The 25,655-nt window shown below is 37.1% G+C and overlaps 1 protein-coding gene across 7 annotated transcripts in view; it reads right to left on the bottom strand.

Moving 5' to 3' along the window:
- The window catches only part of MYO5A (myosin VA), a 105,785-nt gene that overhangs the window by 6,254 nt on the left and 73,876 nt on the right, over positions 1 to 25,655 (bottom strand). Inside the window, exons 19-39 of one of the 7 annotated variants that reach the window (XM_072402366.1) lie at positions 25,203 to 25,414; positions 24,925 to 25,081; positions 24,288 to 24,527; positions 23,920 to 24,168; positions 23,183 to 23,276; positions 22,524 to 22,669; positions 22,330 to 22,443; positions 21,083 to 21,226; positions 19,968 to 20,021; positions 19,543 to 19,770; positions 17,888 to 17,896; positions 16,695 to 16,795; positions 15,546 to 15,626; positions 12,332 to 12,530; positions 11,161 to 11,235; positions 9,388 to 9,481; positions 7,542 to 7,688; positions 5,842 to 5,996; positions 3,972 to 4,061; positions 1,686 to 1,836; positions 680 to 962 (exon numbers count right to left, since the gene is read on the bottom strand). In XM_072402366.1, coding sequence (XP_072258467.1) covers positions 680 to 962; positions 1,686 to 1,836; positions 3,972 to 4,061; positions 5,842 to 5,996; positions 7,542 to 7,688; positions 9,388 to 9,481; positions 11,161 to 11,235; positions 12,332 to 12,530; positions 15,546 to 15,626; positions 16,695 to 16,795; positions 17,888 to 17,896; positions 19,543 to 19,770; positions 19,968 to 20,021; positions 21,083 to 21,226; positions 22,330 to 22,443; positions 22,524 to 22,669; positions 23,183 to 23,276; positions 23,920 to 24,168; positions 24,288 to 24,527; positions 24,925 to 25,081; positions 25,203 to 25,414 — 3,023 coding nt within the window. The remainder of the gene's footprint in view (positions 1 to 679; positions 963 to 1,685; positions 1,837 to 3,971; positions 4,062 to 5,841; positions 5,997 to 7,541; positions 7,689 to 9,387; positions 9,482 to 11,160; positions 11,236 to 12,331; positions 12,531 to 15,545; positions 15,627 to 16,694; positions 16,796 to 17,887; positions 17,897 to 19,542; positions 19,771 to 19,967; positions 20,022 to 21,082; positions 21,227 to 22,329; positions 22,444 to 22,523; positions 22,670 to 23,182; positions 23,277 to 23,919; positions 24,169 to 24,287; positions 24,528 to 24,924; positions 25,082 to 25,202; positions 25,415 to 25,655) is intronic. The other 6 variants (XM_072402367.1, XM_072402368.1, XM_072402369.1 and 3 more) reach the window with 6 other exon arrangements.

Raw genomic sequence — 25,655 nt, 5'->3', positions numbered from 1 at the left:
AGAAAGTTTTTTTTGTATGTTTATGCATGTGTGTTTTTGCTGGCCCATCCATTTATTTTCTAAAGAGGGCCTATCATCAGATATATCTTCAGATAAATTGCTTGTGTAATACGTATTCTGTAAAATTAACAGGTAATTTTTACCTCCCCAATTGAGCACAGTATTTCCTCGGACTAAGTCAGATATTTCTCTACAGATGGAATTATTCGTCCTAGATCAGGTATTATTCAGGGTCATCAATACTTTCTGAATTTGGATGCTGGCAGAGATGTCCTGGTAATACAAGTTCTGCCTTTTCAGTAGTTCAGTTTACACACATGACACAGATCAGTCTCTGTTGGAGACTCTAACCTTGTGCCTAACTACTAACTTGTTGCAGTCTGATCACTGATGGAGGATAAAGAAATGCTTTTGCTGATTCCTGCAGCAGACTAATCAAATACATATTTGATCATATTTCATATCTCATATTTATATATTAGATATAATATTTTTCTACTTAGCCAATGGAGGGGAGCTCAATACTGCTTTTTTTAGGGAGAGAAGGTACAGTTTTTTGGGAAAAAATATACTGTTGCTGTATATTGTGTCTGGAAAAGGAAACTTTAAATACATCATAGCAAAATGGGGGCTGTGCTTTTCAATTTGTAAAGCTAAATTACATTTGGTTCTTTCTTACCTGATCTGCATCCCTTTGCTCCATGAACACATATCTTTTCGGAGCAGCAGGTTGTTAAGGGTGACAGCACCAATAATGTAGAACATCTGCTTCACCACCTGCTTGATGAGCTCTGGATCCGTGCCATGCTGGCACATTATGGAGTGGAAAGTGTTCAGCTGCCTAACTATGGAGTCCAAGGTATATGTCCCTTCGTCTGCTATACTGGACGTCCTCTTCCGCAGACCTGTAGGTTTCACCCCTGAGACACCCTGAATAGTTTCATGCTCCAGCATTCCTGAAACTGAAAGGCATAAACATCAAGCATAAACATCAATGAAAAAGCTGGCTTAAAAAGGAGTTTCAAACTCATAAGAAAACAGGACTGCACTTTCTATTGGTACAGCTACACTTTATATATGGAATTGTAGACATTCAGTAGAGTTTCCCCAAACTTTGTTAATGTAACGCAAACCAACATACTACACACAAGCAAATGATTTATATTATTTAGAAATAATAGAGGTCAAACTGTCCTGACCTTCATTCTCCTATCAACTTTGGGCTGTTTTGTAACATGAAGATCTGATAGAACAGGAAAATCTGGACTTCGTAATACCAAGCAAGGTAATGGGGGGAGAGCTTGTCCTGGACAGGTATTCCACATGTGTTATATAGGGAAACACCATTGCTATATTGTAAGTGAGCTTTACACATTCTGTGCACTTCAGCATTAAGTAAGCATTTACTATCATACAGAAGACATATAGGCACAGTTCAATGAAGGCATTGGATAAAGGATACAAACAGAATATCTATGTATTCCTGGATGAAATGGAAGGGTAAATGATGGGTGTGCCAGCTTTTCAATCCTATTTGGCAAATTACACACAAGGTAAATGTAACACACTCACTGTTGGCACTCTGTACTTGTATTACATCACCCACTTAGGGGACTGAACTTTCCTTTATAAAAATGAGTTCACATTTCATAGTCATTAACATCCAAACATCTTTCATTACTCACCAATCATTGGCTGCAAAATATTTTCCAGCACTCGGACAAGCTGTTGGTAAATCTGGATGGCCAAGTCACTCAGGACTTGCCTGTATTCAGCAAGGTCAAAGTTTGTTAGACAATGCTCATTCTGCCGAGTTGTGTTGTGCTTCATAAATGCCTGCAGACACACAGTATAAAATAAAACCCCTCCTCAATGATCTGGATAATTTGTCCGATGAAAGCATGCCCAAGATGAAGCATTAAGTAATAATCACAGTCATAGACATTATATATTTTTAACATGCTATATGTAGTTCTAACTATTCTAGAAAATTAACCAGTCTAGTGAGTATAAGTGACTGCAATACATGACCTCAAGTCACTATTAGTGGGAAAAAATGTTTTTAAGTAGGCTGAATATGCATGACCATCCAATGCTCTTTACTAAAACAGGGATAAGCATGCAGATGGGCTTCAATGCCAACAGTTGCTCATAGGAAACAAGTATATGTGTTTGAGTCTGCATTAGTTATGAAGGAAATTTAACTGAAAAAAGTAAGGGGCCACCACTGCTGAAAACTTCTTCCCAAATGTTAGTGACCAACTAGTCACGCTGATCCAAATGCTTTAGTAAAACATTCTCACTTCAAAACTCCAGTATAGATTACACTTTATTTATATGACAAAAATAGCTTGAAGTGTGATGTCATTATTTGCACTAAAGTGCATGGATGGCTTGACTCAAGAAGGTCATGGATTACAATGCATGAAAGTGAAATTGCCACCTAGACACACCATGGTGGGGTTAGAATCTTTGGCACCTAGCATGTATTCCTATATTCCAGTATATAAAATATTGCTGACAATTTTCTTAGAAAGTGTTTTAAGTAATGTAAGCACCTAAATCATTTTTGATTAGCCTTGTGATCGACTACACAGCAAGATTCAGATCAGGAGAGGGAAGCTCAGTATTGTCGCCCAATCTGTCATTTCTTTATGCACATATTCTGATAAGAATAATGATGATGATAAAATTACTACCCTGTCACAGGCTATGGACAAAGAGTTTATTCAGCTCTATTGCATATCCTGCCTGAAGTTCAACATAAAAACAACTTAAGTGCAAAAAAAAAAAAAGAAAAATGCTCACATACTTGTAGGACTACACTGCACAATAAATAGGCTAATGGCCACAGTAGGTCATATTTAGGGAGGCTTTGCTTTAGATGATGTAGAGCAGGGGTGTCAAACTCTGGCCCGCAAGGTCCTTTTTTCTAGCCCCCCAAAGAATTCCGAAAATGAATTACATCTGGCCCGCCCCTCCGCTACTTTGTATTGCAGCGAGTGATGCCGCTAATACAATTCCCAGCATCACTCGCGCCTATAGACCAGCTACCTATGCGTGCCCCCCCATTGTTGTTTTGTTCTGTTGACTGTTCTATAGACACAAGTAATGCCGGGAATTGTAGTCTCGGCATCACTCCTGTCTATGGAACAGAAGGTGGGATATCTCTGCCCCTTCCTGCCCACCTCACCGGCTCCTACAGTAATTCATTGTGACCGTAGTTCTTCATGCAAATGATAGACACGGCACAGCAGGTAATGCGAATCTTCTATATCAGGCAGTACCAGCAGCAGGAAAACAATGGGGTTAAGTTGTCCCAACTGTATTTCTATGATTGTAGTACATAGCTGGGAGGACTTACAGTCAGTATTAGGCTGGAGATCTAATATAGTGTGATAGAACATGCACAGATAATCTACATTCATTTCCTTACACATGGCAGGATCCACATGAATCTCTATGTTACTACCACACATCTTAATTTTCAATACATGCAATACATAGACATTATTCCTGTACACCCATCATGTGACACAAAGCCTAGGCAATGATCACATGGTGCCTGACTACCAGGGCATTGTGTTTGTTTCAATCCATTAGAGACTGCATAATAATGTTTGTGTGTGTGATGTTTAAAGTCAGACAAACTTGTGATGTGAGAGGATGAACAACACACAGGCTGCATAGATAGATAGAAATTAGTCTTTTCAACCCTAAAAGGGTGTGTAGAGGGGTTTGTTTTTGTTAGTTTTAGATGAAGTAGTAAACCTCCTCAATTTTTTAAATACATTTCAAATATGGCCCCCGACTTGGTCCAAGTTTTTAATTTCGGCCCTCTGTGTATTTGAGTTTGACACCCCTGATGTAGAGAATTTACTCCTCATCTAACACCTAAGAAAACCCAAGTGGTCTTTATCTTTAGTATGTGCGATGCATTAACAAACTAAGAACACTGAGGTCTGAAGTACCTCTTCTCCGCTGTACTGCTTCAGGCAATGGAGGAATCGGCAGGTATTGGAAAGCCAGAACGACACGGTTTCAAAATCATCTCCTCGTTTCTGTGGGGGGAAAAGAACACTAAAGTTTTACTAAGCAATGTATCTGATTGACATGGTACACGGGGTACTTTGTATTCACAAATAAAAAAAGGAGTAAATGTACATGTAACAATGTTTGTAGGTTTCAGCTATGTAGATCTCACCAACTTTTCTAGTAAACTAAGCATTTATTTTCTTTTCTATTCTGCTTTTATTTAGAAATGCTTCAAGAATTAAGAATCCCATTTGTGACAACGTAAGGCAGAGTTCACGAATTAGGGATTTCTGCTATAGAAATCTTCTCTATCTACTTGGTAAGCTATGGTAACCATTTATATTCTTCAAATTTAGCCGAGAGTGGAACAACATGTATGAATAGATTCCTGCTCTATTCTATAGCTAGTATTGTGTAGTGTGTAGTGTTTAGTGTTAGAACTCAGACAATGAAAGAAGTATGAAACATTCAGATAATGTGATAGACACGTCAAAAGGTACAGTTTACAAGTCTGTAATAACTTCTAAGCTGTAGCCTGAAGGGTTAAACAGCAAGCAGTAACTTCAGACTAGGCTTTTTGGCAGGCGTGTGCTGTATAGCCATGCCCATTGTTCAGTAGTGGAAAGAAGCCATCATGCATAACATGTAATTTCCCTGAGAGTCAGTGACAAGGAAGAACTCGGCCCTGTCATTGCATAGCATGCCTTGCTTCCTGTAGAGGCAAACTACAGCCTCATTTAGAGCTTAGCCCATGCAGTCACTAAAGACCACACTGAAACCTAAATCACGCCAACTGTGCTCACCCCAAGTCACATGATCACACCTACTGATACCCAAACAGTGCATGCAGCAAGAAAACAGATTAACAGATCATAAATCATCAAGGCAATGTAAAAAGCTAAAGGTACTAACACATTATCTGGCCAGCAATTCAAGAGGCAATCTCCTATGGACCATCAAACTAATTTACTGTTAGCTGTGGATAAAGTAATTGTAGCAGGCGTTACCTGAAGACCTGAAAGTTATTTCAAAGGTTTCACCCATGCTAAAAAGGTTGATAAACATTGCACTTTATAAAGCAGTGATTCTCACATTCACTGATACATCCTGGTGGAGAAGCAAGCATGGCCATTGACACACATGGACCTGGAAGATTTTCCACCAGGGAATGTTTCAGTGAATGTCAGGTTCACTGCTTTATGAACATAGTGGTATCTTCATACCCATTCTTATAGATTTAAATATTTATAGAAAAATAACCAAAACAAGTGTACTTCATTACCAAAGATAAATAATGAATATTCATGAGACATCAGACACTGGGGATATAGCCTAGTTGTGTCCTAATCTTTAGTTGTTATTTAGCCAAAATGACAATTTTGTGGCCTAAAACTGCAATAGTTTTGTCATGACCCAATGGATTGATACAGTTGCAGTGATATGCATTGATCTCATTACAAAGGAACCTTTCAAGGGTTTGGATTTATCAGGCAGTTGTGGAAGGCAATATGCTGGAAATAGGAAAAATAGGTACATATAAAAAAACAAAAATAAGTACAATATCTGAAAAAAATTTTGATGACAAGATGACTGGGTCAGAGGACTCAGAGATGACTATGGTGAATTCTGGTCACAAAAGGGTTATGTTAGTGAAATGTCATTATTTGGTCTGCTATATCAAAAGTATCTTTGAATTCAGCAAACTTCTGAGTGGCAAGACCACTTAACTGTAAATAATGTCTGTTATAGGTCCATGGGACGTTATAAGGACGTTAAGGGACATGAAGGTGTTGACACTAAACTTACCTTCAAAATCTTTTTAATACCATTAATTGTTGATGTGAGAAGGGATCGAACTTTCTGGTCATCATTGAGGTAATCAGCATGGCGCACACACATAAACAAAATATACGCTGGCAATCCTGGAATAAGGTTCACAGCCACACCGCGTGGCTTTAGATCTGGTAAAGGAAAAAAAAGCCATTACAAAACAAATGTTTGGAGTTCTTGGTTACACACTGCTCAAAAACCTGAAATCTAAGCTACCTTTAAGGTATTTTGTGATTTGTTGATATTTGCTTATGTTTATTTCTCTCTTTTACAATAACACACCGAAGACCAGAGCAAGACTGCAAATGACTGATTTCAGAGAGTCCATGCACAAATATGTGCGTTCTGGAACATATAGTGTTGTTCTGTGAAACATGAAAGACTCAGCAGCACTGACATGATTGGTATGCAGTTGTTGTTTTTTTTGCATAATAAAGCACAGCTAGCTCCAGAAGTTAATGAATGTCTAGACTTCATAAAGTTTTTTTTTTTGTTTTGTTTGTGATGATCTGTCCTAATTGCATTTATTAAAATATTGTACATGTTCCGACTTACGTACAAATTCAATTTAAGAACAAACCTACAGTCCCTGTCTCGTATGTAATGCAGGGACTACCAGTATTTTATAAAACAAAAAAAAAAAGCCCCTCCTGGGACATACTCCCAACAAAGGCTTAGTGGTGCAGCTTTTACCCTCTGATGAAAGGAGTCACAGGAGCAGATCGCAGACAGAGATCTAATTTTAAATAAAGCTTTCACATTCAACAGAGTGCTGCTGGATTTTTACTATTTGATGATGTATTTGCTTGGGGTGTGGATAAACCTTTTTCTAGGTTGTGCCCCTAACTCAGCCTTAAATGAGTGACCCAAGCATGGGGTTTCTTAGTGGGATACAAACTTTTCTGCAGGGTGAAATGAGAACCAGCAGCATGATTTGTGCAAGGGTTTAACCTTTTATAATGCCTTCCTTTATTTTTATACACATTTTAGATGCAATGTGCATTTTGTGTGTTATGGTTTTGCTATAACATGTTCGTTTTACTGCAATTCCTATTTGCCTGCTAACTTAGCTTAAGTATAACAAGCCAATAATAATTATACTGCTAGAACATGCTGGGCCGAGTTGGTTTACTGAGTTATACCCAATCCATTGCAACTGACAAAGCAAATATTAATGGCTGCACATTACCAGATAGAAATACAAAAGAATTGTAAATCATTTCTCTCACGTGAAACATTTAGGATCAGTTTGGTAATTTGGCAACATTTCATGAATTTAAATGCAAAATGATTAATGTGGCTGTTCAGACAATTTAAGTTCTAATTCGTAGATATAGTAAGTCAACCCGCATATACAGCATTATTGTCCCATTGTGGAAACAGCTAAATTATTGAAGCTGCTTTATCAGGTCTGTGATGGCTGCACAGATTGCAGCAGGCATACATAGGTGTACAGACAAACCTATGTCTGTTACACTAATACAGTGGCATGATCACAACGGCTCCATTTCACTAGCAATACAAACAGCTTGTCCCTATAGAATAAACAATAAGTGTGTGTATTTACCTAACAAACTTGTCCTGCCATGTGGTCAGCCTGAGACCCTGGATCTGCTGGTGTATGGACAGGCTCATGGATCATAGTATAAAGGAAAACCACATTTGCCAATACTTGCCCAGTATAAGGTTTTTAATCAGCTTTGGTTCATCCTCCTTCTTGTACTCCAGCATTCCTTGAAAATCTTTCTCTTTACGTGGAATATTGAGTGGACGAATAGGTTCGTCCACTATTTGACCAGGAGACACATTCTCCATTTGACCAACTGCAATACAAAAGACAACATGAAATGTGTAAACTATAATTTTCTAGGTACCTAAATACAGTCATAACAAAGAAATGTACATCAAGTAAGGGAAAAGACATTTTGGCTGTGCCATGTCCTAAATATCGAGCATGTGGAATATTGCTTTAAAAATCCACTTAGCAATTCACATTTCCAGAATTTGTAGTAAATCTTACTCCCAGATTGTCCTGGATTCCGCAGCTTAGATTTCAACAGTATCCTGACATCTCATGACTTGTCTGTTCTTGCCAACCTCCCACTGGGCACAATTGACCCCGCAGCCCCCAGTAGGCACTGTTTCTCCCCACCTTCTCTGGGTAACATTAATCTCACACCCCCTGCTGGGCACAATTGTTCTATGACCCCTTTGCTGACTAGCAGCACTGGGCCTTTTTTACCCCCATTACACCAGAAATTTTCACTTCCACTGATCCCAGAGACTACTGACTTAGGCTAGGTACAAACATGCAATAATTGTCGTTAGAAAACAACGATTAACGATTGATCAACAATTATTCACGATAATTTTGAACGATCGTATTGTGCACGATTCTGAAAATGCTGAAACAATACGATCATTCAAAAATAATCCACCAATAATGTACACACACTAGACACGATCGTTTGAACGATGCAGGAAGTGACGTGTACCAGAGAAAGTGTACTACACTGAAAGATCGCACACACTATAGATAGCGAACGATCTTCGCCCGGGGCGGTCATTAATTTCCATCAAAAATCCCCATTCATTGGCGTCGTTGGCCAGCCCTTGTTCACTTTTTTTGTTAACGATTATCAAATGATCGATCACTGGTCATTTGTTTCAAACGACAATTATTGCATGTGTGTATGTAGCCCAAGGCACTCTTCCTGGAGGTGGGATTTGGGATTATTATTACTATTAGCCAGTATTTGATTGTCAATTGAAATTAGTTTAGTGTATGGATATTACATTTTAGTGGGTATCTCTGTATGGTATTTTATTTATATATCCATTGTTTTCCAAGGCTGGAGAGGATACACCAGCAAACCTGGAATATATTTCTTAAAAGTAATTTGCTATTTGTTAGCAAATGTTTTCAATCCTGGACCAGAATCATTCCAGGTTGTTGGATCACCCAGCTTCACTGATGAAAGTGTATTCTCTCCAGTCTTGGGCAGCTTTGATAAAGCTTCACATTCTCTGCATTGTCCCTAATCCTCCACTAGTATCCTGATGAGAGTATATATTCCATATAAAAAACTTGAACAGAAAATATATTTAAAACTTTAATGAGGAGGAAATAGGATTGGGAGCATTTTTCCTTTAATTAAAGATTAATATACGACCTTATGAGGAATAACCTAGTATATTTAAAAAAAAAAAAATTTTTTTTGATATACACATTTTTTGCTTTGTGAATTTTGGTGGTCTCATTTAGGTACCATGAAAACCTCACAGATTACTCTATCCTGCAATCCTATTTAAGAGGATGAGATCTGCGTTTGTATGATAAATGCTTCCACAGAAACTTTTACTATGGTAATTGATAAAAAAAAAATGTCACAGCACAAAAATAAATATATTTACAGAATTTAAAAAATCCTCATGGAAGAAGAAAATGGAGATAACAGTAGTGGCATATTGTTAAAATGGATGTTATAAATGATATGAGAGCAGGTGCAGCATATCAATTACCTTCCAGCTCCCCGATTTTCTTTGCAAATACTTTCAGCTGCTTTTTCAGCTTCCTGACCGTCTTATCCTGTTTCTCGAGTTGCTCCATTAGATCCTGTAGATATTAACATTATCTTAATATAAAACACCCTTTTAAACAACATGCCAGATTTGGTATACAACTTGCCAAGCCAAGGTTAGTGTGTAACAAGACCAGACAGCTAGATAATAGCGCCACCAAGTGGCTGATGTGTGTCTGTACTGCTAGTACAGGACTGTCAGTGTAGATCTGAGCAGAACTCAACATTCCTAAAAATGTATCATGTATGTAATGTGCGTCACAAGAACCTTTCCTTTAAATTATGGCTTGTAAAGTCTGCTGCTTTTCTCAGAAGCAGTGCAAATTCTCAAAAGTACCCTTGTATTGTTAGGTACATATATCATTTAGGTAATTTATCCAAATGCCAATTTACAGTCAAAATGCAAAATAAGAGCTACATGACATATAAGTAGGTTTGTAAAACTCTGCCCAAGGAACTTGAACTTTTATGTTACAAGTTTAAAAATTGTAGGGTACACAGAAAATATAATAGGAAGGAAGCAACTAAACCATGCAAATCATTTGTTCCTGACAAAGTAAACAAGAATATAAAAGATCAGTCAGTCTAACAAGGGGTAAATAATGTTGTGTGCACAATATTGTGTGAAGAGATGTACAGTATGCTCGCACACACTACCTATTGAATGCATGTAATATATACGAAATATGAAAACGCAATATTTCATATTTACCTGGCTTCCAGGAAATATTTAGGCCTTGTTCCCTTTATGTGCAGTGCTGTGCTGATCACTGTGCTTCACATTGTGTGCTACGCAATGATATCAGACATTGTATATTTGTCTGATGTTCCCATGTATGCATTGCAGTGCAATTTGTCAATGAAGCGGGTTTCTGAGATATAACATTAAAAAACATTAAGGCAGCCCACTGAAACGAATAGGGCTGCCAATGCAAAAAAGCAGAAGACCCTTTATTCCAGCCAATGCACTGCAGCACACCATACTTGTGTTGCCTCAATTAATGGCACCACAACTCATGTTATATGCAATACTGAGCTTTGCAGTAGCTCAAATATCTGAATTGGCCCTTGATCATTTTGGTATATTTAAGGAGCTTTGGTACATCTTTTAATTCTATCATTCCCTTAATTTACTCACACTTTCAGCTGCATAGGTAGACTAAAGGACCATGAAGCAATTCAAATGGTAATAACAAGATGGACTCAGTATGATAATATTAACTGATGATATTTTAAATCAAATAAAACAAAAGAAGAATATGTTCTTGTGTGCTGTATGATAACAGTAAATTATATGGCTGTGGTGAAACTATAAAGCAACAAAAAGATGACAAAAATAAAAATGTCAGAGCAGATGAGGCAAGCCTGCAACATTCCATATATGACATACATATTGCATGGAAATGCAAATTCATATGCTATACAGGAGCGTATGGAAAGTCCTGTACACTATAAAATGATGATATAATTTACATTTAGACATTTCATTAGGTTTTTGGTTAGTATTATTTTATCTACAGATGCGATTAGTAAGAATTTGTGTTTTTGTGCTGAACATGAAGACAGGACGTAATGACACTGAAAGCTGTGATGGTGAGGGACACAATGCAGCCTTGTCATATACCAGCATCAGACAGCCAGAAGGGCTGAATCTCTGTTAGTTCTCAAAGACATGGCGAGGACAATAGAGCAGCCAGATGTGTGATTTACATACAATGATCCGTCTGTAAAGTGAAATCCGGTATGATTGATACTTCATGGGATCATCTGCATATAACTCCTCAAAATACTGAAAAAACAGGTAGAATGCATGTACCCCTTTCATTCAGAATTTCAATCATTACAAATCTCATTATTACAAGATATGATTAACTGGATTAAAGCATGGATTTAACACAATATTTATAGTGAGCTTAAAAAGGAAGATTCTTCCATGGTGCTCCTAAAACAACCACAGATTACTAAAGGAGATCCATAGCCCTGTAAACAGAATGACCTGGTTCCCGCTCATGAACAGTCATAATAAATAGGTCTGGTCTATTAGACAAAATACATTTAGTCGGTGGGGTTAATATCAAGGTAACCCTCCTTGTTAGATTTGGATGGAGTAGTGAGGGGTTAGACCTTCTGTGATGTTTTATTACAGCATCCTTAATGGGGACATTTACACCTTTTCATACACTGAAAGTCAGAAATAAATGGGAAATCTTAAATTTTAAAATTTCCATCACAGCAAGAAGTGAAGGTCTTCCAATTGGTACAAATGTACCGCTGTTTGCATACTGGGCAGTAAAGAAGCCTCTCTTTATCTGTAAAGCACAAAGAAAAACCTACAGGCTGCATACTGTTCAACTGTAACCTACAGAAACTCCTTGATGAAGAATTACACTTTCAATAGAATGGCACACATTATTTTCCTTGCGGTTTTCTGTGCTGTGGTTAGTTGGCAAACTTCAGGCATCCCAGAGCAGTGAAAAGGCCCCCTTGACCTTTTATCATGCACAAAACGTAACCTAACCCTTTACCCAAAGTCTAACCACAGGTGAACTGTAAAACTACTACCTAATGCCAACTAAACCCTTTTCTAAGCCTAAAAAACCAACAGAGAACTCCACCAGTGATAAAATCTACTTACCCATAATTTCATGTTTTACTGGCACATTAATCCTACTATGTCTATCAACAATATACTGCTTGAAAATATAATCATTCTATTTCCACCTTAATAGAGAAAATGCAAGATCAATGCTTTGGTAACTGATGTTCCTATGCAGAGAGTATATAGAAGAAACCAACAATGCAGGCTTGAGTTGAATTGCACAAATTATTACTTACAGTCTTGAGGCAAAACATTTGGGAGAATCCTCAGTGAGTGATCTACATACCAGATTCTCATTGGTCAATCGGGTGATTTCATGCTGTAAACTGGCTTCAATTCGAGCCTCAGGGGGGAGTTGTAGGTTCTGGGCAAGTAGCTGCTGCTGGCGGTTATTTTCTTCTCGTAGACCCTGGATTTCTCCCTTGAGAGCTTCTAACTCATTTTCATAGCTCTTCTTCTGAGTCTGAAGCTGTGACTCTAGAACTCTGAAAACCAGTATGCAATGTCATTATTCACTAAATGTCACCAAGTTTTTTTTCTGTATAAAAGTTAAGCAGCAGATTTAGAGCCTCGCCCCCATTTACCAAGGAAGAACTCAATACATACCATTACAAGCGTGCTGTTAAAATACCCATCCAGGACAATGATGTCTTACCTGTGCACATATACAGTATGAGTTTATGTGCACAAACATATTAGCAAGTTAGTTCGCTTCCATTAATATTGGCCCTTATGCATTAGGCTAGTACGGGGGCATTAGGCTGTTAGCTCCTTTAGGTCCAGAATCTGGAGCGAATGATCATGGATGGACTATAAAACAGCCAACGTCCAAAGTCACAAAGGATTTATTATTAAAAAATACTTTTAAAATATCCACACTTTTTTTTGATTGTGATAAAATACCAAAGGAAATAACCTCACTGGGCAAACTGCCTCTATAGTTTGCTGTTTTTGCTAGGTCTATGACCTTTCCAGATATGGTGATGTGGCATTATTAGGTTTCAGTGGGTTTAAACTTAATCCCTAAAAGATACAGCCTAAAGATTTAAAGCAGACCTGTACTGAAGTTTATGAAAGTAAACTGGCATTGCATATTAGTGATAGACACCCAGAGGGTATACATACATTTAATGTATTCACTTCTAGAATGTGCCCCTTAAACCTTGTTTGATCGATGAGGACATCCAACACAATGATGAACCCACACTGAGATGCCAACAATCACCAATTTTTAGGCTGAAGTTGGTATTTGCATAAAAAGGCACCCCTGTTTTTTAGGTTACATTCTAGAAGGTTACTAATCGATGACAGTTTACTTTTGTAAACCTCAACACAAGTATACTTTATTTATTTTTATTTACTGATCAAGGTGTAGAAGCAGCAAGCTCCCATTTCAATGCATTATAAGCAAATACAGTGGGCCTGATTTATTAAAGCTCTCCAAAGCTGGAGAGAATACAATTTGATTAGTGAAGCTGGGTGACCCGGCAAACCTGGAATAGATTTCCTAAAAGTAATTTGCTATTTTCTATGCAAATGTTTTGAATCCTGCACTAGATCCATTCAAGGTTTCCTGGATTACCCGGCTTCACTAATGAAAATGTATCCTCTCCAGCCTTGGAGTGCTTTAATAAATCAGGCCCAATCTGTAGAAAAAATTATTTTTTTTGTTAGAATTAGCAGCTGAGATGATTTACAAAAAGTGTCAAAACCTCCAAATTTTATTTTTGAAAAGCTTTAAAGCATCAGTCCTAATGTATATGTGTTAGCCCACTGACCCTCAAAATGCAAAGCTTCATATAGGTAAGGCTTCTTTACCAATTTGTAGAGATGTAGCAAAATAAGGTATAGATAGTATAAAAGCAATCATGCAGGCAAATATTCAAGAGACACCACTGTGGAAATTTAAAGGGCTTGGTAACATGCCATTTTAATAAAACCCAACCACAATCTAAGAGTGTAACTCCACTTCTTTCTCAGCTTTTATCAATTTGATATAAGTAAAATAAATTTACAATTAGAAATAATTACCAATCTTGTTTCATAACACCTATACCAGTGGTCGCCAACCTTTTTGGGCGTCGCGGACCACTAATTTCACGGACTCTGGACCAGGCATTTGCAGGGAGCCAACTGTCACTCAAGGGGAAGAACCTTCCCCCAAAGTGATGCCATGATGCCAGAACCCGCCCACTTTCCCATAGTAGGTCTGAGCCCGTAATGGCAGAGTGGGCAAAGACACAACCCAGCCACCATCCTGAGCCTGCGACCCATAAAGGGAGATGTAGCTGTGGCCGGTGTGCCCCCCCCCCAAGTGGGGTCCTTCTCCTGACCAGGCTAGGGGGCGCACCGTCCAGAGCCGTGGAACGCCAAAAGTTTCTGGCGACCGCTGTCCTGTAACAGCTGAAGGTATTCTCACAGAAAACACGGCCAAGGGGAAAGTTTTTTTCTATAAATACTTATTATTTAAGTAGCCCAATATCAACAAGTAAAAATGCTAAATTTACCTACGGCTGGCAATAAATGGACAAATATTGATCTTAGATAATAAATAGATAACATCGTCAGCGAGGCATTCAACAGAGGGAGATGTAGCAACTGGCTGTAGAACCTCTCTGAGTGGGACAATTCCTTTTCTGTTCTCTGTAGAAAGATGAACTGATAAAGTGCTGCACATACACAGTCCTGCTACTTTAAGGGAAATGCCACCAACTCCTCAGAAAGTAGTGACAAAGTGACTAGGGTAGACAGACACACGTTAAGGTGCTCACATGCTCCTTTGAATCACCTGTGTTGTGGTAAGAATCAAGCACGTACTGAATATGGCATACTGGTGATGACTCCTTGTTTGTGAATATTCTTCAATACTGCACAATAAATTGAACCCTGGTGCTTGGGTAACTTGTTTATAAATGGGAAGATCTTTCCTTGACCATCATTTTTGGGGAGATATTTGGCCGTTAATGGTCACTTTTACTACCAATGATGAAAAATTGCCTAAATATTTTTAAGCTATTTATACAGTTCATATAGATGTAATGGAACAAGATGGATAAATAAAAATGAGATTCTTAGTCCTGTTTTTTAATTTCAAAATCTGGTAAAGATCCTGAGAAAAAGTGGACTTATACTTTTTAAGTACCAGAAAAAAAGAAACCACAGTAAACTGTTAAACCTGCACCACTTGAAGTAATAAATGATTAAAAATAGATTTTATTGAGTAAATTATTTTTAAACAGCTGAAATTTAGCTATACCTAAGTATGAAGAGATAAAACACTCTTTGAAGTTCTTTCATGCAGTACCATGAAGATTTACCAGAAGGTTCAGGTCACCTAATAAATGGCATGAATACTGCATTAGGATATTGGACACATCATAAATGACCAATTCTGGCAGCACAGTCCACAGTAATAGATAAGTGCATGGTTTAATCTCTGGACATTGTTAGTAAAAGGCAAAATGCAGACCACAAATTCCCAGAGTGAGAAATTAGGTAACCTGTTGGCCTGTTTTAACCCTTCATATACCAGCCAGAGCTCTCCGTCCTCATTCATCATATGGTAGTCTTGAGGTAGGGTGCTTTTAAGAAAATGATCAAAAAAGGGAAAAGAAAAAAAAAGTAAACTGAAAAATTGATTGATGAAAGGACATGGAAAGGAGATGAAATATTAAGGAAACCTGACAAAAAGGGAAAAACAGAGGCTGCTATTACTGACCTCCTTCTATTATTACCTAGCTGTGTAATACTTTGAATACCTGACCTTAACAGGCATACAGATCAGGAATTCTGGTACACACATTATTTTATTTGATATATACTTGATCCAGGTAAGTAGGCTAAAGCTGGCCAAGCAGTCAGGATTTTTGTAAAGTCAGGAATGGTAGCCTCTGTAGTTCACTTATCACTGGTTTGCTTTTAAATGAAAATTTAACAACAATACAGACACATAAAAAAAACAAACAGAACACGAATGGGCCATGATAAATGCAGAAATATTTGATAACAAGAACAATAGAAATCTAAATATGTAAAGTTGTTAAAAGTTCAACTTTAATAAAAGTAATTCCCCAAATGTATTACATTTACAAAGTCACTTTTTTATACCACCTTTCAAGGGGAAAAAGAATTGGCTTAATTTGCTGTAAAACATATGAAAAAGGTCCAAAAAAAGGTTTAAAAAACCAGGAATGGTAAAATTACAAAAAAAACAAAAAAACAACCAAATAAAAAAAAAATAACAGTTGACCGAGGGGGTGGGGGAGTGTGGAGAAGAGGGTTTATAGTTTTGTTTAAGTTGTCCCAAGTAAACCAATTATAATTAATTACCAGTCTCTCATACAGTAGTTTGGGATTGGGCCTGGTTTCCTCCTAACATGTGGGGTACTCAAAGGAACATGCTTGTGCTCTTGTACTCAAATTAGAACACTTGCAACATACTTATCTTTCTAATATGACAAACCATAGCATATTCTAATAATGTGGAAGCGCTCTCTATTTTGGAAGCTGTAAAAGAAGGTTGTAAATACAGTATAAACCCTGCAGACTGAATTTCACGAACACACAGATCTAAAAGAAGATATTGTTGATCAGCGTACAAACCAACGCAGAATCCTACTGTAAATGAAGTCAATATCAGTATAACATACCTGTTGGTTTCTTTCATGCCTGTATATGCCTGTGCAATTTCCCTTCGGTCTTTCATCTTCTGAATATCCTCAGAGATAGGCAATGTTTCAGTCATTGTGTCCTAAAACAAAGCAAAATGTATATGTTTATATTTTATCAAGGTGATCTAGAACGGATGGCTTTGTCTATCATCTGAAGTCTTCATGTTACAAAGCCTGGTATTCAATCAGCCTCTGTTTAAATAATGTGCAAAGTAATAAAGCTCTGTGTTTTTTATAGGTTTTCTGTTATTTATAAAAATGTAGGGGTGACCCTATATTAAAGCAGAAAACAAATTTGTATCTTTACATAATTAAATCTTATAAAATACAAGCAGACTTCACCAGCTTGCACCCCACCTCTCAACATCCTCCCAGTTCCAATACAAATCATCTTTGGAAAAATGGTTTACTACCATTTATTTGGTGATAACGTAATAACCTAGTTGCAAAGATCAATCACAAAACTGAAGCCAACCAGGTAAAATAATTCTCTTAAGTCATGGGATGCCCAACTAGCAGGAATATCACTAGTTCCAGAGCAGCTGGGTTACATACTTCTAAAACCCTGATGTTACAGCAGAAAGCTGGGTCATTGTAGCTGGAAAGGCACTTCTTGATGTATCCTGTCCTTTTTTACCACCCTGACATACCTAATGGTACCTACTCCCTGTATTTTGCAAAAACATTGGTAATAGAGAGCCAAGGCTTTCCTTAGCAGTTCATCAAATCAAAAGGAGACAATATGGGACCACAGATCTAACAGGAACTTGAAATACACAAGGAAGATGTTGGGAGCCACCAATATATATTATGGATAAGGGTAGTGAGACTTTGGGATTAACCAGGGTTATGTAATGCACATTTTTAGTATAAGCCAACTAAAAGAAGATGACTTATTTTATAGGGTCTGCCTAGTAAATAACAATGGATAGTTTGTCATTAATTTTCTTGAGGTTTTACATGACAAATGTATTACAGAAGCACAAAAAGCAAGGGACTCAGCAGCACACAGATGAATCAAGGACATTATTTAATGGATAGCCTTAAATTAATTGCAGGGTATGCAGCAAATAATACCAACTTGTTAATTTAGCTTGGCTTTGTGGTTTAATAAAAGCACAATAGGTTATTGCATTGCATGCATACAGCTAAGCCAGCAATAGGATTGTTACCTTATCGTTCTTTATAACCACAAAATTGTTGAGCAAATAAAAAAGAAAAACAAAAAGGAAATCAGGAAATCAGTCATGTCTTCTCAGAAAGAACATTGCATAATGAACTAATATTGTGCTACTCTTTAACAGTTCAGCAGTTGTTTAGACGATTTTAACCTATCATAAAGGGACTGTTTTACCCTCTTGACCTTAGGACATTACTAAAAAAAAACAAAACTATAAAAAAAAATATTGGGTAAATTAGAGTACCTAGTATTGGTATCTCCAGTAGTAGTTAGTAACATTCAACCGCACTTGTGTTGCATGTTGATGATATTTCAAAGCCTATCAAGGCTGTTTCCTGAGCGTACCAGTGTAATAAATACCCCAGCATTTATATCCTAGGAACATTTATATACCAAGGGTATCTGGGAGACTAATCTGTCTGTTTGTTATGTTGACTACTGAGCAAGAATAGAGAGGAAATAATAAAAGGGGAACACTTATCCCCCTGACAGTTAAGGCCCAAAAAACATGATTTTGCCCTAACTCAAAGATTAAATCTGAAGTTTATTTAATAGCTGACTGAGGCATTAAGTGAACAATGCTTGATCAGACCTGAACAGATAGCATGTGTACTTGGCCAACACATCTTATGTCTAGAATACAACTGAGCAAATCTGATTATGAGCTTCCATCTTTTGTGTGGTCCAACTCATGCCCAGCCCACAATTTAATGAGGAAAAACATTACGTGTGTGAGAGACATGTTTTCGTATTTCTGACTGATAGGTTACCAAGTGCTAAATTGACAGTGGATCTAATCACGTGTGCTAGACCTAGGAGAATATTTACATGCATAGCTCAGGAAGTAAATAGACATCTTACCTACATAGCTGTAAACTCTTTCCAACTCTTTCCAAACCTAATAATATATTTATGGCCTAATATAATTATATATATTTATTATATGAATTTTTCTTTGTATTGGACTCAAAATTATTTGAATTTCCCGTCGATCCTTCTGCCCGCACTGACATCACCGGGAAACCCCGGAGATCGTCGCTGCATTGTGCGGCTGGAGATCAGAGGAGGAGGACGTGTCCCCAGGACCTGCGGGGACCAGCAGGACGCTGGGGGACAGCAACAAAACAAGATAAATGGGTTTTTTCTTTTTAGTTAAAAGCGACCCTGAGTGTGACTCAGGAATACCGATTTTTGCCTAGAAAGTCCACCCCGAGTCACACTCGGGAATACCGCTAGGGGGGGTAAGAGTCCTAAACTACATTTTCAGCTTCCTGCTCTCAAACTTATGGTAACTTTAGTAAAACCAAATAATTCATTATGTAATTTACAAAATTAATTTTATTTTTATAGAAACATGTACGTCTGGTAATGAATAGGAAAGCAGGTATCCTAAACTGATCAGTCTGTGACACATCTTTTGGAAACTGCATCAATCTAGAAGGTCTAGTCGCCTACAAATAGGCTCCAATTGTAATTCTCCACTGTTTTTTGAAGTCTAGTTGGAAATACATTCACCATATTGGCTATAAAATGCAAACCTGCTGGCTGTGAAATGGCCAAAAATGATTTGTTCGTATATGATTTCTGACATTTATTAGGCTAAACTAGCTGGAGCTTCATATAGGTTGTTACGCCATTGTGTATTACCTTGTGTGGAATGGCTTCCATTTGGCTCACTAGCTGCGATCTGAGAATAAGCACTTCTTCTTTTCTCACTTCCAGTTCTTCGCTGACTGAAGTCATCTGTTCTAGGAGCACCTTGTAGACTGGACCCCCAGGACCAGTGGGGTCTGTGGAGGCCTTCTCTGTAATAGCTCTCCTGAGCTCATTCAACTCATTTTTCAGCTTCTTGTTTTCAGATTCCAGTTCTTGACGCTGAAGAGACAACAAAAAAGATATTAAAGCCTAAAAACGTCAACTTTAAAATATGTTAATTGTGTGGTGATAATGTGTTTTCTAGTCAAGGAAAACTGATACAAAACACTTGGCTGTTTATTTCTTTGCATAAATGTTGTGGAAATGCAGCTGGAGTTAGGAATGACTCTTTGATTTAAAAAGTATTTTGACATTACCTTAAGAGATTCATATTCCAGTTCTGTACCTCGGATGGGTGACCTTGCCTCCTCCTGAAAAATCACAACCATTTTAAGATTCTGAACATAAATTTGAACGTATTAATTTGTCAAAATGTTTATGCATAATACATTCTGTAGAACACTTGGGAAATCTTAATTTTTTTCAGATGACTGTTCATGACAATAGAGTTTTAGTAAACCTATACCTGCACTGCATATAAAATGAATCAAGTGTCTTCCTTCAGTGTTAAGCAGTTCATGTAAAAAGTGCATTTTTATTAGTTCAGGGTTCAGTACCCTAATTCATGTGGGAAATTATCTAAATACCATCTAAACCCTAAAAGAAAAGTTTTATATATGGCAGCTTATCAACCCTTAGATATGATGAATGCATTTGTTTTCTTTTTTTGTCTTTATTGTCACCTGGCTATTCTATAAATACCATACTTCTGTCCCATGGATGGCTACATTCACTCTTCCACTGTAGGGGGAGCTATGGTTGTCACTAAAAAAACATAATTTTTGCTCATCTCTATGGGCCTTATTTTTAAAGCTCTCCAAGACTGGAGAAGATAAGACATGAGTGATCAAGAAAACCTGGAATTAATCTAGCTCAGGATTGAAAACATTTTCCAACTAATAGCAAATGATTTTTAAAAAATCAATTGCTGGATCACCCGGGTTCTCCCATGTTAGTCTACCTTCTCAAGCAATGAGAGCTTTAATAAATCAGGCCCTATATTTGAAAAATAAAATGTTTAATTGTAGTTAGCAAGAATAGGATGACATTGTTTTATGCTTCCAGGTCATCTCTTAGGAAGAAAAAAGCAACATGTATTTTCCATATTTGTGGGGAAAAAAATGTTATTAGCCTGAAAAAATAAATCCCACTCAGCCACTATATGTAAAGACTGGAGAGTTGCAATATATTACAGTTTTGTTTTTTTGTGTTTTGTAGTCTTTAACAAAAAAATAAATACATGTAATATTAAAGAAAATACAATAATAAGCTCCAGCCTATTCTGGTCATACACACAAAGTCTAAAAATGTCCCATGACTGCACTGAGCTACCCATTATGAGTGATTCTCCCTCACTGTAAGACTCGCATACCTGACTTTTGGCCTTGATGAGCTGTTCTTCCTTTTTATCCAAGTCATCATGCAAAATTTGTTTTTCTTGTTCCAACTCCTTTACACGTTTCTGCAGCTTGAGAAACAGGGACATGTCCAGAGGAGCCTTCTTATCAACTGGTTCCTAAGTAATATCCAAAATTGACACAAAGGGGCATAAACTCAGTTAGCCAGGGTTCAGAATGGTGTTATTTTTACAATGATAAGCTCAGTAGTAGATAGTAACACATTTTCATGCCAGTAAATATCTGAAAATTGATCATAGTGAACCCAAGGAAACCCAATTGTCAATGTCCCTACAAATCATTAGAGCAGTTGTAAAAAAATATCAATTCCTTTTAATCCTTGTGAAGACTACAATAAAATAAAAATTACTTTTATAAAATGCATTATCTTGTGCAGGAGAAAACAAAAGTATATATTAAGGTCTAGATAGTGGAGACATTGCTTAAAATGATCACTATAATGAAAAAATATTGAATTCTGGTAACTATAAGGAAAAATACCTGTAATACAAGCATTCAGAATAGGATTTTTTTTTTAATTTATTTATATAATGTCAATCAAAAGTGGCATCAACAAAGTTGGAAGACATCATACTCTGCTACAGGTGCTTATTAATTATTCAAAATAAATGCGAATAAATGATACCCTGTAAATATGCTAAAGCAACGAACAATGTTGCTTTGTAATGCTAGTGGGAGACTACATATAGGTATGTTTCATTCTGCTCATAGATCCACATTCATTATTGGATGATTGAGCATGTAGTTACCACTTTACCACTATATTAATTTTCATCAATTTTTGAGAAGGATAGATTAAAGGTCATAGGCACTCACTTCTAAAAACTAAGTTCTGTGTGCATTTCTGTTGCTGAGTGTTTGTTTTTATCTTAGAGTGTTAAAGTGAAGTGGCTGTAATAAGGTATTTCAAAGAAGATTTATTTTGCCTTTACATAGGCAGAAGACATCCTTTCATCAATACTCCAAAAAAATTATAAATATTAAAGGAGGAATGTCTGTTCACAAAAGTCTGCTTGAAGCAGAATGAGTCAGTGCTGGCTGTTTGGGCTTTGCAATCCCACTTCAGCAGACTGTTTTCAGAACTAAATCCTAAAAGATGAAAGGTTCTCACTTGGCAAAAACAAGTCTGAAAACACAGGTAATGAATGCTGGAATTGAAAAAAACTCAGGGCTGACCTTATTTGTTGAACTTCAATCTTACCTCATTCCGGAAAGTTAGGTCTTCCGATTCTGTAATCTCTGAACTGAAGGTGTATTCTGATTCATTGCTGCTGTGGGTGGAGTCCGTTCTTCTATGTCCCGGTTTTGGAATGGTCTACAACATTAGTTTTATTAGAAAGGAACACAAATATACTCCATGATACCCTTCCGATTGTTAATTTTACCCCAACCCACCATGGTGCTCATTTCCTCCTTTATGTCATCATAACGCTCCTCCAAGCGACTATACTCGTTCAGCAGATTCTGGTACCTCGACCTCTCATCATTTAGCTCAAGCTCAACCTCCTTTGTTGCTTGCAGATGTTTTTTCTCCATATCCTCTACAAGAAACACAGAAATAAAATCAACAATAATCCAAAACAAGGCATAGCATAATGAAAAGGTGAATTTGGGGAAGATAGTATCCACTCCACCTTCTGCAATTATTTTTATATGTTTGTTCAGTTTATTTTTTTCTTCACCTTCACCCTGGAAATCTATCTCTCTTTATTGCCCATATATTATCCTATCTGCAGCTGTCCCAAAGCCATCTATGTAAAACACAATTTTCACAGTACAATAGTTCTGGAAACCATATTCAATGATCAGGTCATGTCCTGTTTGTAAGGAGAGTTGTACATATGAGAAATAAACCATTTTGTTTTTGCTGTCATTTCATATATTATAAGCCAGAAAGATCAACTGCAGGGGGATAATGAAATTATGCAAGGTTAAAATTTTCAGATAAGGATTCAGAAGTAGAAGTTATATTGATGTTGAAAATCTAAGAAAATGTGGGACAATTTTGACTATGGGTCTGCTTTAAGTGCTACCAGACTTCCCGTGGTACCTACCAGTTATCCTTTTAGCCTGTTCCTGAATTTGGAAGTTCAGCTCCTCCTTCTCGTTTTTCAATAATGCATTTTGCTCTTTAAGCTCAGAAACCAACTGTAAAACAAAAGAATCCTGCTTAATTTTAAACTATTAGATACCCTAGTTCTTCCAACGCTTTTAATAGTTTACTGGGTTTACTGTTCACGGTGAGGGACAAATTGGAACTATGTACTAATATACACTGCTGGACACCCCTACACACCCATTGGGGTTCAGAGATAGAAAAACATATTACCACTGTCCATTACCATACAAATTACCATTGACTGTTGCTAAACCACAATCCTATGAGATCTACTGTTGATATATAGCTTAGACAACGCATTACGCAGAAATATTTTATTCAAGGGTTTGGTTTTAAAAACCATTCATCAATATGTTATTATCACAGTTTTAGGTTCATTGACAAGTGCTCCCCTACTATCATGCCAAATGGGTTCTAAAATCTGTCATCTTTTCATTAAAGATACAGTTATGATGTAGTTTCCCTCATAATCCCTTATATATTGTAAACTTCCTTTAAAACTCCAGGACCCATATGAGCTAAAAAAAAAAAAAAAAGGCATTATGACTGTCTGTGTGCACTGTATTCTTTTTTTCAAAACCTGCCCAAGCAACAAGAAATGATTACCCATCGGTTGTCTTTTATTCTTTTAGACACATCATTCAGGATTTATAAAGATTGACTGAAACCTACCTTCTCAGTCTCTGTCCTATATATATTTGCATTTTCTTCAATGGTCTTCTTTTCAGTTTGTGTCTGCTGCAGCTCCTTCCTAAGCCGGGCAAGTTCATCTTGCAGAGTATTCAATCGGTTAGCAGAGTTTTTAGCCTCCTCCTCAAACTGTTTAAGGCGGCCTACATCACTGCGCAACTTATCCTTCTCCGTGCTGTATGTGATTTCTAGGTGGGTCAGTCTCTCTAGTAAGGACTTGTTCTCCTTGTTCTGCACACAAAGTGAATTATTATAACAGTTTAGTAGAAGAACATCACTAGCTGAACCATACTAAATGGATACAAAAGGATGAACACTCAGAAGAGGCTCAAACAAACAAGATTCAATACCTGATCATCAACTTTACGCTGCAGTTGCATGATTTTGTTCTCCATACCAACGTTGAGTTTCTTGTAGTGTTCGACAGAGCGTGCCTCGATTTTCAGTTTTTTCAGCTCCCTCTTGGCCATCATCCTGCGGTAGCAGCTTTGAAGGTAGACTATGGCTTCCATACTTCTCTTGTAAGACACACGAGCTAGCCAGCCACGGACATGCTTCTGAATGATGGTTGCCTTGTGTATCCTGAGCATCTAAAGTTGGTGAAGAAACGCATTAGTGACACATAACAGTTGACTGTTTAAGCTGCAGATCTTTGAGCTTTTTTATGTTCATAATAATGTATTGGCTTTATCAATGCTTAAATATCCAAATGAAGTAACAGACCATGAAATCAGCTGTAAGGGGTTTTTCAATGTAAACTGAATGTCAAATAAAATGTTTCAGGTATTAATGCAGGACCTTTTGAAATGAAAAGTTACATTAGCAAATGTCTTGTCTATTTATTTGGAACAGAGTTTGTGTGGAGTTGCTAATCGATCCCAAATCGACAGTGCGATTTATATAGTGCATATCTATCTTATTCACCATAGCTTAACTAAATAAATAAATAAAAACAGAATTTCATTGTAGCCTATGTAGATTTATTACCTCTTGAAACCTTTTCCTTGCTGCGTAGCCTCGGAGGTAAGTCTGAAGAGAAAGCGTAACTGACTGTATATGCCGATATCTTTTCCGAACCACATACATCCTCTGGAACTTCTGTATGATGATTGCTGCCCTGGTTCTGCGTAGAAACTGGGCAAGGCTTTAAAAAGAAGTTTATAATTAATGTCCATATATAAGATGTTAGGAAATAAAAACTATATTAAAGCACAATCATAAATTATATTTTTATTATTAAGCCAAAAAACAATGTTTGTTCTCACCATCTTGCTTGATAGCCTCTGACATATCTTTGAATATTGATAGCTGCCTTTTTCATTCTCAAGTACTTCTTTCTCATTAGCCAACTGCGGATTGTTTTCTGGATTCGAATGCAGGCCATCCTGAGCTTGTCCGCTCTTATTTTCTCTAGATAGGCCACTTGTCCAGCACGGAAAAAAATCTTTGTCTTTCCAAACTGGTACTTGTCTTGGTCCTGATTTTTGAGAAAGTAGAAAATGTAGAAGATGTATTGATATCATGTATCTGGTAAGCCATGATTGATCAAAAGGAGGAATAGCAAGAGAATATAACTAGGTCAATGCATTATACATGTTATCTATGCAGAAATCTAACAAAATATAACGTAAGGCATATCTAATGTAGGAATAAACAAACTGTTTCCAGCCTTATAAATAAATGTGAATTTAATAATGAGAAAGATTCCAATTAACTCT

The sequence above is a fragment of the Pyxicephalus adspersus genome, chromosome 2 (genome assembly GCF_032062135.1).
Source record: "Pyxicephalus adspersus chromosome 2, UCB_Pads_2.0, whole genome shotgun sequence".
Classification (NCBI taxonomy): Eukaryota; Metazoa; Chordata; class Amphibia; order Anura; family Pyxicephalidae; genus Pyxicephalus; species Pyxicephalus adspersus.
This window is presented reverse-complemented; position numbering and strand designations above follow the sequence as displayed.